The sequence below is a fragment of the Hirundo rustica genome, unplaced genomic scaffold (genome assembly GCF_015227805.2).
Source record: "Hirundo rustica isolate bHirRus1 unplaced genomic scaffold, bHirRus1.pri.v3 scaffold_331_arrow_ctg1, whole genome shotgun sequence".
Taxonomy (NCBI): Eukaryota; Metazoa; Chordata; class Aves; order Passeriformes; family Hirundinidae; genus Hirundo; species Hirundo rustica.
The window spans coordinates 18,403-36,107 of NW_026690377.1; the positions used below are offsets into that span (position 1 = coordinate 18,403).

Sequence of the window (17,705 nt, forward strand, 5' to 3'; positions counted from 1 at the left end):
TGGACTTGTGTTCTTCACAAGCTCCTTCCTCCTCCTGCTCCTTTCCTCCCTTCTTCCCCTGCCTTTGGCTTTCCCCTCCCCGTGCCTTGGGTCCCCTTTTGCTGCTGTCCTGATCCTTGTGGGAAGGGAATTACACAGGAGAGTGGCTTTGCTTGAGTTTGGGGCAGTAGGGGATAACGGGATCGCTGGGACGGGTTTTTATTCCCGAGGAAATCAAGGTGACGGTCACAGGCTGTTGTTGAGGCTGAATAATTGGGGTTAGGGTTTTCCTGTGGGATCAGCTGTAGGACTCTGGGGACAGGCAGCGCCTCGCCCTGGCAGTCCTGTTCTTCAGTGGGAGGTGAGGACTGTGCTGGGGGAGCCACGAGCTGGCTGCAGCAGGGCCACGTCCCACAGTGTGGGCGGCTTGGGAGCAGCTCATTCTGGCTGTGGGAAAGGCAGGTGGTGCAGCGTGTGCCACGGCCAAGGCAGAGGCTGTTGGCACCCTGTTTCCTGCTCTCCAGGGTTCCTGTGAACATGGAAACCAGCAGTTCTTGGTGAGACACACGAGGGATAAATAAGGCTGGGATTGGGAGAAGCTGTCCTTGTGCAGCAGCGTGGGGATGGTGCCGCTTCCCTTGGATTAATTATGCAGCAGCGTGTCTGGGAAGGGACCGGGGGAGTCCTTGAGCCTGGGCTGCTGGGGAGGAGGGAGAAGAGGCCAGGAAATGCAGGGAATGCCCTTTGGAAGGTCTCCATTGCTCCTGCATTGCACTGGGCTCCCTCAGCCATCCTGTGAGGCTGTGAAGGTGAGATGGAACCTGGCTGTGGGCTTGGATTTTGGGTCAGCTCTGAGCTCTCCATCCCGGGCCTCCAGCTTGGAATGGACATGGAGCTGTGGGAGCGAGTCCAGAAGAGGCCATGGGGATGCTCCAAGAGCTTGGAGCCAGGCTGGGAGAGCTGGGGGTGCTCACCTAGAGAGGAGAAGCTCCGGGGAGAGCTCAGAGGCCCTGGCAGGGCCTAAAGGGATCCAGGAGAGCTGCAGAGGGACTGGGGACAAGGGACAGAGGGACAGCACACAGGGAATGGCTTCACCACTTGGGAAGCTTGGATGGGGCTTGGGACAGAGGCAGGTGTCCCTGTCCATGGCAGGGGTGGCACTGGATGGGCTGTGAGGTCTCTCCCAACGTGAGCCTTTCTGCCATTCTCTGATTTCTCATAAATTCTGACAGCAGGAGAGGAATTCTGTGCTTCCGTTACCATGTCAGAGCTACCACAATTTTTGCTTCTGTATCTGGAGCTCTTGCTGCTCCAGGCGTTCTCTGCCATGGGTGTCGCACAGCTGGTGCCCAGAGCTGGCACCGGGAATCCCTCCTGGCTTTGGGCAGCGCTGCTGCAGGAATGGATCTCCTGGCTCAGGGGTGGCGGGATGGAACAGCAGGAATGCTGTGGGTTTTTCTTTGACTTCTAAGCTTTCTTTGGCGTCTTCAGTCTTTCAGGCAGGGATGACTCACTCATCCATTATGTGGTTTCCTGACTTTCAGCGATTTCTCTTTCACTCAAAGATGAAGAGTTTGGATCCTGGTGTGCGGCAGCCTGCGCTCGGCGCCGTGGGCTGGGGCTGCCTGGAGCACTGACTCAGGCTGGGACAGAGGCTCAGAGGGGCTTGGATCCCTTCCCACCCCTCACTGGGAGGGCACAGAGGCACAGAACAGGAGCTGTGCCTGCCCCTGGATCCCTGGCAGTGCCCGAGGCTGGGTTGGAGCAGCCTGGGACGCTGCCCATGGCCGGGGTGGGACTCAATGATCTTGGAGCTTCTTCCCAACCCCCAAACCGTTCCGGGATTCTGTGAGAATCACTGGGAAGCCAGTGTGGGCTGCGGGATAATCCTGTGTCCTTGCAGAGCGGGAATGTTGATCCTGGGTCCCTGGATCAGGTGGCACAGGATTGCTCAGTCCCGTGGATTCCTCTGGTGCACAGCCCTGTCAGGGCTCTGCAGAGCCTTCCCAGCACGTGGAATCACAGAATCCTGCAGTGGTGGGAGCTGGGAGGAAGCCCAGAGCTCATCTGGTGCCACCCCTGCCACGGGCAGGGCAGGGACCCCTGCCACTGTCCCAGGTGGATCCAGATCCTGTCCTTGGACACTTCCAGGGACCCAGGGGCAGCCACAGCTGCTCTGAGCCAAGGCCTCACCACCCTCACAGGGAAGAACTTCCCCAGTCTAACTCTCCTCTCTTAGTTTAAAGCCATTTCCCCATATGCTGTTGCTGTCTGCCCCTCTCCCATCGGTTTTGGATGGCCCTGGCTGTGGCTGCAGTTTTTATGATTGGGTTTTGTTCCACTCAGTGGGGCAGGAACATGTCAGCGGTCCGATTGCTTGGTTTATGGTTATGGAGTAACCCAATCTCCAGTTATTTCAGCTCCTCAGAGCTTCCCTGCCCACGGGATATTTTGGCTTCTGCTGCTCCTCCAGAGAAGGCCCTGACGTGGTATTTTGGCTGACAGGGTGGTACCAAAACAACCCCTGTTATCTTATTTGTTCAGCCTGGGAGAAATGTCCCACAGGCCTCGGGCCTGAGGAAAGCAAACAGAGATCCCTGCGGAAGGAAATGGGTGAAGCTGGCACTCGGAGGCTGGAGCACCCAAGCCAGGGTGCCCAGATCTGCTCTGGGGAGGGTGGAGTGGCTCCCAAAAACTCTGCTGGACGTGGGGGGGCTTGTTCACAGATGGAGCGGATCGTGTGTTGGGACAGCAAGGGCGGGGGGAGGAGGGGTGGGCACTGCCAGGACAGGCATGGCATGGGAGAGGATGGTGGCATGTGTTCCCACTCCGACAGAAAACAGCCTTGTTTTGTTTTTTGTGGTTTGGGGGTGTGTGTTGTCTTAATGGGATGCAAAGAGTGAAGCACTTGAAGAAACTTGAAGAAAAGTGGGGTGACAGAGTTCTGGTGGGGGGACTGGGTGGAAGCCAGGGGTGAAAGGGCTGCTCTGGGGAAGGGGAGGATGTCTGGAAGCAATGGGCTGATATTAAATCAGTAAATTGGTGCATGGAGAGGATGAAAAAGGCTGATTGCGCCCAGTGATGAGAGAATTGATGGTAGTAAATAAATGCTGAGCGTGTGCCAAGGAGAGGAGCCCATTTGGGGAAGGAATTTTAAGGTTTTAATTGAGTGCGAGTTCATGACTGTGCAATAACCTCACTTGGCTGCTTAATTCCTTCCTGTGGCTGCGTTGGGCTGTGGTGGTGCTGGGAGGCTCATGGATCACACAGGGCTTCCTCCTGCATCTGTGTCACCCTCTGTGGCTTTGGCATGCTGATCCTGAGGCACCAGGGAACTTCCAGAGCAGAGGAGACAGGTTTGGCCCCAGGAACTGGGTCCAGCCCGTTTCCCTGGGCACTGTTATTAAATGGTTTGTGAACTTTTAGGGTTGGACCTTCCGGCAGAGACACCCGAGGGCGTTGGTACTTCTTTAAAAGTCTCTCAGAGATCAGACAGTCCAACCTCTGCTTGGATTTACATTTTTTCTAGACTGTTTAATCTCAGTTGGGTACAAGGATTTGGGTTTTTGCATAGTGGAAGGTGCTCCCTGAGGGGAAAGAAGTCTCTTTGAACTCGTGCTGAAACTTGAAGGTTGGAGCGACCTGGGACTGGCCGTGGTGGCACTGGATGGGCTTTCAGGGCCCTCCCAACCCAAACCAGCGTGGGAGTCCATGGAGTGCAAAACTGGCTGAGTGCAGTGAGTCCCTGCTGAGCTGCTGCAGACCCTGCTGTCCCGAGGTGATGGGAGCACAGGAGCACAGGGATAGTTCCCTACTGAGCAGATACTTGAATGCTCTCCTTTGTCTGCTCTGAGCAAACCCCCTTCAGCTGCCAGGTTCCACATCCCAAACCTGCTGGGAGAAGCACTGCTGGAGTTTCCCCACTGTAAGGGAGGTGGGAACATGGGTGAGGTGTGTGTTGGTCATGGAATCACAGGGTTTGGGTTGGGAGGGACCTCAGAGCCCTCCAGTGCCACCCCTGCCGTGGCAGGGACACCTGCCACTGTCCCAGGCTGCTCCCAGTGTCCAACCTGGCCTTGGGCACTGCCAGGGATCCAGGGGCAGCCACAGCTGCTCTGGGCACCCTGTGCCAGGGCCTCAGCACCCTGCCAGGGAACAATTCCTGATTCCCAAGCTCCCATCCAGCCCTGCCCTGGGCATCGCCTGCCCAGAGCAAGACTTGGTGCCCTGGCTCTGCACCTCCCAGGGAAGGAGTTTGCCAGGGAAAGGATGTCAAAAGGAATAGGAAAATGAGGTGTGCTAAAATCCCAATTCTGTTTGATAAATCCATATAATTTTTTGAAAAAAAAAAAAGGGTTTATATGTGACTTTCACATGTGCTTGTGGCGGGTTAGACCTGGAGTCTGACAGTTCTCTCTGTAGTTAACAGGCTGTACAGTGTCAGCTTGAAGTATAAAAACACTCTGAGTACTTTCCTGACAGAGGGAATGGCTGGATACTCTCGTAGCTCCATCAGGCTCTGATGTTTGGAATCGGAGCTGGAAACCCAGGATTGTTACTGTGCCCTTTTACCCTTGCTCGCTGTGCTGCTGCTCTGCAGCCTTGCAAGATGTCAGGGTTCTCAGGGTTCCCCTTGCTATTCCTTACCCCTCCGGAGGAAATGGACGTCTCTGGATACATCCCTCACAGTTTAATGCCTTCGTTAAAATTCCTGAAGTTGTCCTTGGCCTTTTTTTTAATTGAAACCCCGAGTTCCAGGGGAGGAACCCCGAGCACGGAAGTTCAGCTGAGCCCTTGTTTACACGGGTGAAATATGTAAACAGATCTTTTTCCCCAAATATAGGGCTTTTTTTCCTTGGCTGCCCTCCCGGTGTTTATAAAAGGCAGTTATGTAAATGACAATTGTAATAATTAAGCTGCTGTTTGGTGCTGGCCCCAGGCTGCTGCTGCTGAGCTCGGAGGGGCCGAGCATTATTGAAGATAATGGCACCTCGGTGAAGGAAATCAAGGGGAATTAAACAAACAAAATCCTCGTTAGAGAGAATGTCCCATGAGAAAGGAGAGGTCTGGAATGACGTGATGTTACAGGGGAGCTCTGGGGATGCTTCTCTCCAGCCCTGCTCAGGCAGAGCTGCCTGGAGCTGCTGGTCCAGGGCTTTGTCCCTGAGATTTGGGAGACTCCACGGCTTCTCTGGGCAACTTGTGCCAGCCAGGACCACCACAGGACACATCTTTGTCACCTGTTGTCAAACCACCCCAAAATGCCTTCCGTGGTGGGTGAAAATGGCTCCGGATCGCACCGGGGAGAATTCCTGAACGGGAAATGTTGTGCAGCCCCGGCACGGAGGGAGTGCCGTCCCTGCGTGGGTTTCACGGGGATGTGGCACCTGGGGACACGGTCAGTGGTGGCCTCGGCAGTGCTGGGGACAGTTGCACTCGATGGTGTCCGTGGGCTTTTCCAGCCTCGATGTCCGGGTGAAATTCCAGCTCTACTTCAGCGCCTGGGCCTCAGGGCTGATGATGATCTGGGTGGTGGCACCTTGGGGGGACAGCAGGAGCCCCGAGCGGAGGCTGCAAAGAACCTTTGGTGGGGACAGCGAGCCCCGAGGGCTGCGGGGTGGGAGGGGGCAGGAGGGATGGGAGGGGAGGCAGGAGGGGTGGGAGGGGAGGCAGGAGGGGTGGGAGGGGAGGCAGGAGGGATGGGAGGGGAGGCAGGAGGGGTGGGAGAGGAGGCAGGAGGGAGGGGAGAGGAGGCAGGAGGGATGGGAGGGGACAGGAGGGGTGGGAGGGGGCAGGAGGGGGGGGAGAGGAGGCAGGAGGAGGGATGGGATGCAGGAGGGGTGGGAGGGATGGGAGGGGAGGCAGGAGGGATGGGAGGGGAGGCAGGAGGGATGGGAGGGGAGGCAGGAGGGGGGAGGGGAGGCAGGAGGGATGGGAGGGGAGGCAGGGAGGGAGGGAGGAGGCAGGAGGGTGGGAGGGGAGGCAGGAGGGATGGGAGGGGAGGCAGAAGGGGTGGGAGGGGAGGCAGGAGGGATGGGATGGGAGGGGAGGCAGGAGGGGTGGAAGGGGAGGCAGGAGGGATGGGATGGGATGGGATGCAGGAGGGATGGGAGGGGAGGCAGGAGGGATGGGAGGGGGCAGGAGGGGTGGGTGGGGATGCTGAAGGGATGGATGGAATGCCAGCAGGAGGGATGGGAGGGAAGGAATGCAGGAGGGATGAGATGAGAGGGCTGCCCACGTTTACGTGCCCAGGTTAATGGCCCATCAAGGACACCCCTTGGGAGGGACAAAGGACTCTTTGTTCTGCACGGGCAGACGCGGCAGTGGAGTTGATAGTGGGGAGATAAAGAGCAGGCGTGGAGCCTGAACAGCGGGATGGAGACAGAAGGTTCCCGATGACTCAGAGAGGTGGGGTGGGTGTGAAGGTGCTGGTGTTGTTCCTCGGGACTAGGAATCACAGCCCTGGTGAGGACCGGGCACCAAGTGTCTCTTGGGGAAGCTGCTGGAGCAAAAATCAGGGCTGGACGTTCTGGAGAGGGAGATTTACTTAAACAAAGCCAAATTCGCACTCATTTTGGGGCTTCTGTTTGCTGAAGGTGTGTTGGAACAGCCTGATTGCAGTATTCCAGGTCTGCTTGGACAGGGCTTGAAGCTACCTGGGAAAGGGAAGGTGTGGGTGAGCTTTTCCCACCCAAAGGATGATTTTGTGCTATGATCTTTAGCTTAATCTTCCATCAGTCTTAGTCCAAGTGGCTGGTGCTGGTCTTTGTTCCTTCATTTGGGTATTCCTGCAGCTGCAGCCCAGGGAGATAACAGGGAGGGGAATGAATAGCTCATCCTGGCTGCTGGAATTCTTATCAGTTCAGGGCTGTCTGCTGATTGAATCACTTGTGCCCCATATTCAGGCTCTTTCTGGTCTTGATGAAAGCGCCAAATTCCTCCCTGGGTTTGTTTTGATTGCTGTTGATGGTGTAGTTGGTTATCAGCACCTGGCAGCTCTTGAAGCCATTGTTTTATTGCTCTTGCTGCTGCTCTCAGCCAATCTTCATTGCTGCCATTTGTGCTGGAAAGCCCCAGGGGCTGTCCTTGGGGTGGGAGATCTGGGCGGGATCCCGTCAATCCCTGACTCCCCCAGTCCTTTATCCCTTCCATACCTCATCCCCTCAGGTCTCTTTCCCTGCTCGAACCCCTTGGGCAGACGTGAGCCGGGGCTCAGGAGTTCCGTGGTCAGGAGGGGGTTAATCTCAATAAACTCACTTTTACAAAAACACGACCTTCCCTTCCTATAATCCAAACTTTGCTACAGCGTTGCCACGTTCTCCCCTGCAATAACAAGCACAGGCTCGGAGCGAGACAACCATGTCATATTTTTGGGAGATATCTTTGAGCCTGGCTTCATTTTTCCTTCTGGGGTCGGGTCCAAGGACAGCATAAACACAGAGACCATCTCGTGTCCCTGCGGGCTGCCTGGCAGATAACGGGAGGAGCCAGCTCAGAAAGGGCCAGCCCGGAGTTCTGAGCCACCAGAAAACTCGTGCAGGGCAGGAGAGGAACCCCGAATCTCAACAAATCAACCTCAGGGCACCCCGGAGAGCCGGAGAGCTCTTCTGAGCTCCCTGTGATTCCGGCTGCTGATTCCAGGTGCCCCTTATCGCTGCCAGCACCCTTCAGCAGCTGGCCAGGGGTGGCCTGGGGGAGCAGAGAGCCCTGGGGAAGGTTCCCAGTTCCCTCACTGGTTTGAGCACCAGTTCACAGCGCTGCTGGGCTCCCCTGGCTGCATGGACAGACAGGAGTTAGCATGGAATGAGCTTCCCGAGGTTTGGGAAGCAGCAGGACACCAGCCCTGCCTCTGCAGGAGGCTTCATCATTGTCCAGCTCATTGGTCAGGGGGAAGCCATTCCCTTGTGCCCAGTTCCTCTCCAGCTCTCCTGGAGGCCCTGGAAGGGGCTCTCAGGTGTCTCTTCTCCAGGTGAACGCCCCCCGCTCTCCCAGCCCGGGCAGCACCTTGCCCTTGGCCCTGCTGCACTGCACGGCCCTGGCATGGTCCCAGCTCTCCATCCTGCCCAGGTCCCTCGGGATTCCTCATCCCTAGGTCTCGTGTCACCTCCTGGCAGTGGAACCAGCCCCACCGGGTGCTTGCATGGACGCGGGCACGCAGCAAAATGTAAAGTGTTGGTCTTGGAAAGTAGAAAATGACGTGAAAAGCAGCCAGAAGAGCCCGTTCCATAATCAGGAAGGAGGGAAGGGCTTTAATTGACGTGTTTTATAAACACACAGCTCTTCCTCCCCAAACGCCCCGGCTGCACGCGGTGCCAACACCAGCAGAGCCTCCGAGGGAGAGCTCGGGCTGTGGGCAGGAGCCGGCCCTGCTGGGAGAGCTGTCCCGGTGGGAATGGGGAGGGATGGGGTGAGGGGAGCAGCTCTGCCCTGCCCTGCCCTGCCCTGCCCTAGGGCCCGGGGGCTGTCCCCCAGCCCAGTTCCAGGAGCTCTCACAGCTCAGCTCCAGGAGCTCCCCCAGCCCCAGCCCAGCTCCAGGAGCTCCCCCAGCCCCAGCCCAGCTCCAGGAGCTCCCCCAGCCCCAGCTCAGCTCCAGGAGCTCCCCCAGCTCCAGGAGCTCCCCCAGCTCAGCTCCAGGAGCTCCCCCAGCCCCAGGTCCAGGAGCTCCCATAGCCCAGCTCCAGGAGCTCCCCCAGCTCAGCTCCAGGAGCTCCCACAGCTCAGCTCCAGGAGCTCCCCCAGCCCCAGCCCAGCTCCAGGAGCTCCCACAGCTCAGCTCCAGGATCTCCCCCAGCCCCAGCCCAGCTCCAGGAGTTCCCCCAGCCCCAGTCCAGTTCCGGGAGCTTCCTGAGCCCAGCCCAGCTCCAGGAGCTCCCCCAGCCCAGCTCCAGGAGCTGCTGCAGCCCCAGCCCAGCTCCAGGAGCTCCCCCAGCCCCAGCTCAGCTCCAGGAGCTCCCCCAGCCCCAGCTCAGCTCCAGGAGCTCCCCCAGCCCCAGCCCAGCTCCAGGAGCTCCCACAGCTCAGCTCCAGGAGCTGCCCCAGCCCAGCTCCAGGAGCTCCCCCAGTCCCAGCCCAGCTCCAGGAGCTCCCACAGCTCAGCTCCAGGATCTCCCCCAGCCCCAGCCCAGTTCCAGGAGCTCCCCCAGCTCCAGCCCAGCTCCAGGAGCTCCCCCAGCCCCAGCCCAGCTCAGAGGGGCCGCAGAGGGTGGTGCTGCTGCCTGACGTGCCGGTGTTTGCCCCAGCAGAGTTCTGCCGCATCGACAAGGCGCTGTGCCACGACGAGGACGAGCAGCTCAGCTTCGAGGCCGTGCGCAACATCCACAAGCAGATGGACGACGACGCCAACGGCAACGTGGACGTGGAGGAGAGCGACGAGGTCAGTGTGGGGCTGGGCTGGGCTGGGATCCTTCTCCACCGTGAGATGATCCAGGGGCGTCTCAGCACTTCATCGGTGCTGCCTGGGGCTTCTCCTCGCTGCTGGGGGTTTGTAGCTGCGTCATTGCTGTCCAGAGAAGCTGTGGCTGGATCCCTGGAAGTGCCCAAGGCCAGGTTGGATGAGGCTTGGAGAAGCCTGGGAGAGCGGAAGGTGTCCCTGCCCATGGCAGGGGGTGGAATTAAATGAGTTTAATGTCCATCCCAAGCCAAACCATTCCGTGATTTTATGTTTACTGCATTCTTCCAGCAGCCAACTAAAACAGTTTCAGTCTGTGTGTGCTCGCTGCATAAAAAGGAGCAGCTTTTTGTTGTGTCAGCCTTGGACATTTTAGCTGATAAAGGATTGAGGAGAAAGAAAGTTGTTCTTTGTTTACACAAGCACCAATGGAAATAAGATCTGCTGGAAAAGGGAAAGCTCTTTGTGGTGTTGCCGCAGTTGTGGTGGGTGCTTGTTGGAGGTGAGGAATTCTGTCTTCTAGGGAGAACTGGCAGCTAAACAGGAAAGTCAGAGTGCTGGAAGCTGAGAGGAAGCACGTGGGTGCAGGGATCTGTTGCTGCTCTGCAGACCCAGGTCACAGAATCCCAGACTGGTTTGGGTTGGGAATGGACCTCAGATCCCCCCCAGTGCCACCCCTGCCCTGGCAGGGACACCTCCCACTGTCCCAGGCTGCTCCCAGCCCCAGTGTCCAACCTGGCCTTGGGCACTGCCAGGGATCCAGGGGCAGCCACGGCTGCTCTTGCAAGTGCAGCCATCACAATGTCCCTCTGGAGCAGTGACAGTCCCCAGGGTGCCAGGAGCTGCCGGTTTGGGGTGGCCGTTCCCAGCTTGCAGGGCTGTTCCCTCTGCCTCAATCCCACTTGAGTGAGTCATGAAAACAATTGCAAAGCTTCCAGTTGCATTTCCTCCACCACATGAGGTGTTTCCCTGGAGGCAATTCCCTCACTGAGTGCTGGAGCTGGAGCTCTGCCTCTCCCCGGGACTGGGGCAGCCTCAGGCAGCCCATTTCTGTCCATTTCTGTCCGTTTCTGCCAGTTTCTATCCATTTCTGTCCATTTCTGCTCATTTCAGCCCGTTTCTGCCCATGTGTGCAGCTCCTTGGCATTAAATTAGGAATAATCCTCATGTCCTTAGGGTTGGGCAGAGCTGGCTCTTTCATGTCTCTGAGCAAACCTTGCCCCCACTCCCACTGGAGTCATTGGGAGCTCCTGGTACAAAACGCTGCTGGGAATGTGTGCCCGGAGCCTTGGCACTGAGACACTGCCAGGCTGGGAGGAATTCAGTGGGTTTTTCTAAGAGGCTCCAGAATCACTGCCTTGGTGCTCTTAGAGCCCCTCCTCAAACCCCTCTGAGCTGGATCTGAGCAGGGCTGAGCCCTGGCAGGGCTGCTCCTGCTCGCAGCACCTCTGCTCTGCTTTTAGGAGGGCTGGAGCAGGGGCTGGAGCCCCAGGAGGGGCTGAGGGAGCTGGGCAAGGGCTGAGCCTGGAGAAAAGGAGGCTCAGGGAGAACCTTGTGGCTCTGCACAAGCCCCTGACAGGAGGGGACAGCCGGCGGGGTCGGGCTGTGGTCCCAGGGAACAGGGACAGGGGCAGAGGGAACGGCCTCAGCCTGGGCCAGGGGAGGCTCAGGGTGGAGATTGGGAAAATTCCTCCTGGAAAGGGCTGTCCAGGCTGAGCAGGGCAGAGGGGCAGAACCCCAATTCCTTTCCTGCTGCCCACGCTGTGGGATCAGCCCAGGGCACAGGGATTGCAGGTCCCAGCACTTGTGGCCAGGGCCTGTGGAGCTTCTCCCAGCAATCCCCAGCTCCCTCTCCCTAGGGCTGCTCCCAGTCCACTCTCCCCAGGCTGTGTTTGTGCTGGGATTGCCCTCACCAGTGCTTGGGTTGGTGCATTTTCAGCGGGACTCAGTGACTTTGGAAGTCTTTTCCAGCCTCGGTGATTCCCTGGCCCTGGGATCCCACACGAGCCTTTGTTGCTTTACCTCTGCTAAGCTTTTATTGAAGTTAGATTAAGCTCACCTGTCAATAAGCTCTGGAGCCGCTGGATGAGGTATTCCAGGAATTTCCCTCTCTGGGCCAGCTCCTGCTGGGTTCTCCCTGTCAAGGTTATGTGTCTCCCCCACACAGAGCCTGCAGTCAGGTTTAACTCAGGGCTCTGGTGGGACAGCTGCCGGGGGATTATTGGGAAGAATGCACGAGGCTCAAATTGAAACCTTTTACGGGGCTCACGGACTTCCAGGATGGTCTGGGTTGGGAGGGACTTCAAACCTCATCCAGTTCCACCACCTGCCACGGGCAGGGACCCCTTCCATCATCCCAGGCTGCTCTAAGCCCTGTCCAACCTGGACTGGAACGCTTCCAGGGATGGGCATTGGTTGAGAACTTTATATTTTCATTTATTATTTTGGCCCCTACCCGTTGTGGGTAGGTGATGGGAGTGTTTTGTTTGGGCAGAAGGGGACACACAGACAATGGTATTTTTAAAATAAATGATGGGTGGAGTTCTGTCCCGCGGCTTCACGCTGTCCGTAAGTCATCCTTGCAGCTTTCCTGCTGGGAAGTGAGTTTTCAATGAAGTTCCAGATGACATCAGTGGCCTCGATTAAAATGAAAGAAGTGTCCCTCAGGGGGAAATCTTCTAATTAGGGATCTATTCCTGTCTCCACGCTCACAGCCAAGGCAGCTCGGGCTCTTTGGCACGCGGGTTCCTGGTGCTCTCGGGTGCTGCCAGCCTGGTTTCCTCAGGAAACAAGGTTTGTGTTGCTGCTCAGTCCTTCTCTGGCTCCTCCCAGGCCCTGCTCCTGGGGTCACTGAGCGGGAAGAGGCCTTGTGGGCAGGAGTTGTCTGTGGTTTTATGGCACTGGTGGCTCAGGAAAGCTGTTGGAGATGGGGAGCACGAGCTCATGGCCTGGCCCTTGGCTGCGGCGCAGTGGGAGCTGGTGCTCGGCAGGGAGCGTGGCACGGATCCAGGGACGTGGGAGGGATGGGAAGGTTTGAAAAATCACTTCAGTAGCTGGAGTTTCTGCAGATAAAAAAGCCAAAAAACAGAGTTCAAGGATGCTCTCAGGCACAGGGTGGGATTGCTGGGGCTGTGAACAGCTAGGACTTGATGATCCTTCTGGGTCCCTTCCAACTCAGGAGATTCTGTGATTCTATGGAAAAAAAAAAAAGCCACCAGAAAATCCCATTTTGCGGATCTGCTCGATTCTGAGTGTGCCTTCAGCCAGCAAGTTCATCCCCAGTCCCTCTGCAGCTCTCCTGGATCCCTTCAGGCCGTGCCAGGGGCTCTGAGCTCTCCCTGGAGCGTCTCCTGTCCAGGTGAGCACCCCCAGCTCTCCCAGCCTGGCTCCAGGGGGGCTCCAGCCCTGCAGCAGCTCCGTGGCTCCTCTGGACTGGCTCCAGCAGCTCCAGGTCCTGCTGCTGTTGGTGTCCCAGAGCACCAAGATCAGCATTCCCAGGCTGAGTCTTCCCTCTGTGACCCCAGCTCATCCTGTGTTTGTAGCAGGGGTTCTGGTCCCGTTGCTTTTGGCTGGTTTGTCCATGGTTTGTCTTTCCCTGAACTCGGTGGAGAGACTTGGGATTGACTCAGTTTCCTCCTGTCCTTGTGGATTCACAGCCTGGCTGAGGCTGGAGTGGTCTGGACAGGATCTTGGAGATGTGTCGGGGGCTCCTTTGCTGGAGTTTAAATTCCCCGGCATTCAGGTGGTTTTAGAGTCCTGGCCCTCTGCAAAGCTCTGAGCCAAACGGATGAAAGAGACGGAGTCTTCAAGGTTGCATGCTTCGTGTTTATTGTTTCTTATCTTACAATTTTCTCAGTGTCCAGCGGATGTTTGCCGCAGCTCGGACTTCTGACGACTCCTCCTGTCTCTGGGCTGTCCTTATCTTTTATACTAATTGCTACGTATTTCTTATTTACTATTTCTTACCAATGTCTATCACTATTACTAAAAAGGTCATCTCTACTCTGACCCAATCCTCACTAACTACTTTGTGCCACGTCACTGCAGCAATGGAGTGAGGGAACAAGAAGGAAGAAGAAGGAGACAACACCCCAAATTCTCCATCTTGCCCCATTCACTTCGTGCCAAAAATCCCAAACCCACTGTTTTTTCACCCTGTGATATACTAAACTACTATTTTTCACACTCTTGTGGCCTGTAAACCCTCTTGCAGTGCAGGAAGTTTTTCCCATGGACTGAAATCAAAGCCAGTGTCTCTCTTAGCTCTGGGCTGGGGTCCCAGACCCCCCTGCCCAGGTCCCTGACCCTCCAGGGCAGCCAGAGGAGTGCCCTGGACTCCAACAGAGATGGAGACGTGGGACCTTGGAAACACTCTGCTCCACCCTGTGTGCAGGACTCAGAGCTTTGGCTGTCTCCAGGCCTGGGATCACTTGGAAGCGCTTTCTAGTGGTTTGCAAGTAGGCCAGTGGTTCTTGTGCCTGGGGTTTGGAATATCTGGGACAGTGGAAAGTGTCCCTGTCCATGGCAGGGGTGGCCCTGGGCAGACTTCAATCCCCAACCAGTCTAGGATCCCATGGTTTTGTCCTTTCCCCAGAAGGTACTGGTGGATAATGTGCTTTAAGGTTTCTTTGGGCTCTGGTGGGCTCAGCCCAGCTCCTCCAGCTCCTTCCTGCATCCGCTCCCTGCTCCTTTATGGGGACATCCCCCCAGCCCAGCCCAGCCTAGCCCGGCCCCGTCCCCTCCGCCGAGTCCTTGGGGTTTGTTTTGGCCATCGTGAGCCCGAGGGAAGCTGAGGGATCACTTTTCCTTTCTCTGCTCCCCGAGCTAAATATACAGAGCAGCAGCTGATCCCGCTGCCGGTGACATCGGTGACATTGCCGGGTCGCGGCGTCACCCGCCGGGGGACAACGGCGCCTCTCGGCCAGGCACTGGCACAGCTGGAGCCCCAGGCCCAGCCCCTGCTGAAAGCACAAGTTTTCCCACATTCTCCCGTTTTCCATGTTTTGTGCCGGGCAGGAAGTGGCAGCTTTGGGTGGCGGAGCAGGAGCCCAGGCTGGAGCTGCCCTGGCAGCGCCTGCGGGGGATTTACAGGGAATGTAAAGCTGCCCAGATCTTTTCCCCGTGCCCTGTGTGATGTTAGAACACCATCTCCAGATCTAAGGGGTTTACTGGGTGTGGGTTGATCTTGCTGCACGTGGAGGAGCCCACCGATGAAGCTGCCTGTGTGGGGATCATGTCCTGAGGGGCGGGAATGCAGCGTTATCCTTAAACTGGGTTCCGTCTGTTGGGCACTGGGATGTGAGTGGTTCTCTGTCTGCTGGTGGATTTCACAGACTGGTTTGGGTTGGGAATGGACCTCAGATCCCACCCAGTGCCACCCCTGCCATGGCAGGGACACCTCCCACTGCCCCAGGCTGCTCCAAGCCCCGGTGTCCAAGCTGGCCTTGGGCACTGCCAGGGATCCAGGGGCAGCCACAGCTGCTCTGGGCACCCACTGAGCTAGGATCCATGTATCTATCTATATTTTTCAGTGGAACTGCCTCTCCTCCTGCCCTCGGCATTTGTTCCAGCTTGGATTTGAAGGTGCAGGTCAAATCCAGTAATAATTTTTGGGTTCTTACTCCACTGAAATAAAGCTGGTTCTATTGTGCCACTTAGGTGAATTTGAATTTTTGGTGATACTATAATTCAAATAAAAGTCTGGAATCCCAAATCCCAAGGTTTTGATTAATCATCCCTTCTCTGTGTTAAAATGAATTTAACATATTTACTTACTGAATATTACCTGGCTGGTCTTGCCAGGAACAGAAATATTCACGGGTACTGCAGGGTATATCCTTATATCTATATAAAAGATAGATGTGTATATTTTATATATCTAATATATCCATTTTTAAAATTATTTATTCAGATTTATTTTGATTTCCCATGAGAATTTGTAATATTCAATTTTTTTTTATGCTCCTCTTCTCCCTAAAAGATGAACCAAAGGCTAATCCTGCTGTTAATTCCTCTCCTAGTTCTTGAGGGAAGACTTGAATTACCACGACCCAGCAGTCAAGCACAGCACTTTCCATGGAGAAGACAAGCTCATCAGCGTGGAAGATCTCTGGAAGGCCTGGAAAACATCCGAAGGTAAAAAAAGGGCAAAAAGCCAAGAAATCCTTTCCCGAGATTCCCAAGGAATCCTTTCCCAGGAGTGCCAAGGAGTTTGGATTTCAGATGCCCTGCGCAGGGTGTGCAGCTCTCCGGAGGAATGTGCTGCTTTTCCTCCCTCCCACCGGGCCCTGTACTCTTCCAGCTCCCTTTTTGAGGTGTGGATTCCCGGGATTTCCTCAGGCCTGGTGCTTCCAAGCTGTTCATGCTGCACCTGAGCATGGCCACCAAAGTATCAGCTATCCTTTTGTTCCTCTGTCCCAGAAGTGTCTGTTAAATAGAGCCAAATGCTCTCCAGTTCCAGGCTCTCCTTCGAACACCCCGTTTGAGATGGAATTTTAATGGGGTGATAACATCCTGAATATTCCGTAGGGCTGCCTGGGAGCTTTCCTGCAGGTTGTGTTTTCCTTAGGAGAAACTTTCTGAACCCGAAAAGCCCCTTCACAGTGAAAAGAAGGGAGAGTAAAATCCAGGAAGTGTCGTGAGTACAGTCCATGTTGAAATAACTTCGAGCTGTTCCAAGATGCTGTTCTTCATCCCAGCACCCAGGGAGGGGGTGGGAATTCAGCCTCTGGTGAGAAACTTCCTGAAATCTGGGAGTCTTGGAACAAGCTTTTAAAATTGGCAAGTGCTTCCCCAGTGCTTTCACACAGAATTCCACAGATATTATGAATCCATTTTTTTCAGTGCTCCTCATCTCTAAAAGAGGAGTTGTATCTACATCCGTTCCATGAAATACTGCCTATTAGTCTTCTAATCAGTTCATCAGCCACAGAAATTTCAGTTTCTCATTTGTGTCCTGTTAGTATTTGACTTTTCTGTATTAGCCCTCAAATTCCTCTGGGTGGGATGTACTCCTGTGTCCAGAGCTGCGGCTGCAGCTGTAGGAGAGCAGCAGCACTAAAGGACACTGAGGTGCAGCATTTGCAGCGTGGATTGAAGGCAGTGGGGCTGATCATGAGAGGAGAAGCTCCAGGGAGAGCTCAGAGCACCTAAAGGGGCTCCAGGAGAGCTGCAGAGGGGCTGGGGACAAGGGACAGAGGGACAGGACACAGGGAACGGCTCCCAGTGCCAGAGGGCAGGGCTGGATGGGAGATTGGGAATCAGGAATTGTTCCCTGGCAGGGTGCTGAGGCCCTGGCACAGAGTGCCCAGAGCAGCTGTGGCTGCCCCTGGATCCCTGGCAGTGCCCAAGGCCAGGTTGGACACTGGGGCTGGAGCAGCCTGGGACAGTGGGAGGTGTCCCTGCCATGGCAGGGGTGGCACTGGGTGGGATTTGAGGTCTCTCCCAATCCAGAGCAGTCTTTGATATCTGTGAGATGATTCCAGAGCTGTATCCCTGTCTGTGTCCCAGACCAGACTCTCCCGTGGAGTTGGGCAGGGATGTGTTGAAGATTCTTGTTCACATCACTTAGGAGTGGCACAGTTGCCCAGGACAGGGATGGAATCACATCATGGGAGCATTTCCACAGCCCTGTGGAGGTGGCACTTGGGCACCATGGTCTGTGGTGGCCTCGGCAGTGCTGGGCATGAGGGATTTTCCAGCCTCAAGCGCCCTATGATTCCATGACTCCGAGTCCCTGCGTCTCCTGTGTTCCAAGGAATGCCTCGTGTAGGAAGTATTTATCCCATTACAGGGCTGTTTACAGACGGCTTTGCCTGGAGTGTGTTTTTGCTGTCAGCTGGAAAGGGTAGAAATCATTAAGGGATGGAGGAGACATCCCTTGATACTCGCCAGGCCCATTTATTGCTGAGCTGCCTTGGCACACACGGGCCCTGCAGAGCTGCCGTGGCTGCCCTGCGTGCCCCAAGGGTTGCATTTAGTTCCTGCTCTTGTTTTCCCTTTCATCATCTTGTAGATCTGGGCTCACAGAGTGAGTGCCTGGTTTCTTCTGAAGGGTGGTCTGATGTCATGGAATCACAGAGAGTTTGGGCTGGGAGGGACCTCAAAGCCCAGCCAGTGCCACCCCTGCGTGGCAGGGGACACCTTCCACTGTCCAGCCTGGCCTGGAACACTGCCAGGGAAATTTGCAGCCCAATTTGGAGTTTGAAACTGAAGTCATGAAGCTGGAATCGGGCTCTTAGGAAAGGTCTGCTCGTTCCTGTGGGTGTGAAAAGCAGCGCTGACGTCCTGCAGGGATGGGCTGCCTGGGCCTGAGCCATTTGTTTTCAAGCCGTTGCTT

At 56.1% G+C, this 17,705-nt stretch overlaps 1 protein-coding gene across 1 annotated transcript in view; it reads left to right on the forward strand.

The window, feature by feature from the left end:
• Positions 1–15,513, forward strand: part of LOC120747950 (stromal interaction molecule 1-like) — a gene marked incomplete at its 3' end in the record, with an annotated part of 32,327 nt that extends 16,814 nt beyond the window's left edge. The window contains exons 2-3 of the mRNA XM_040054010.2: positions 9,222–9,352; positions 15,388–15,513. Coding sequence (XP_039909944.1) covers positions 9,222–9,352; positions 15,388–15,513 — 257 coding nt within the window. The remainder of the gene's footprint in view (positions 1–9,221; positions 9,353–15,387) is intronic.
• Between the last annotated feature and the right edge of the window lie 2,192 nt (positions 15,514–17,705).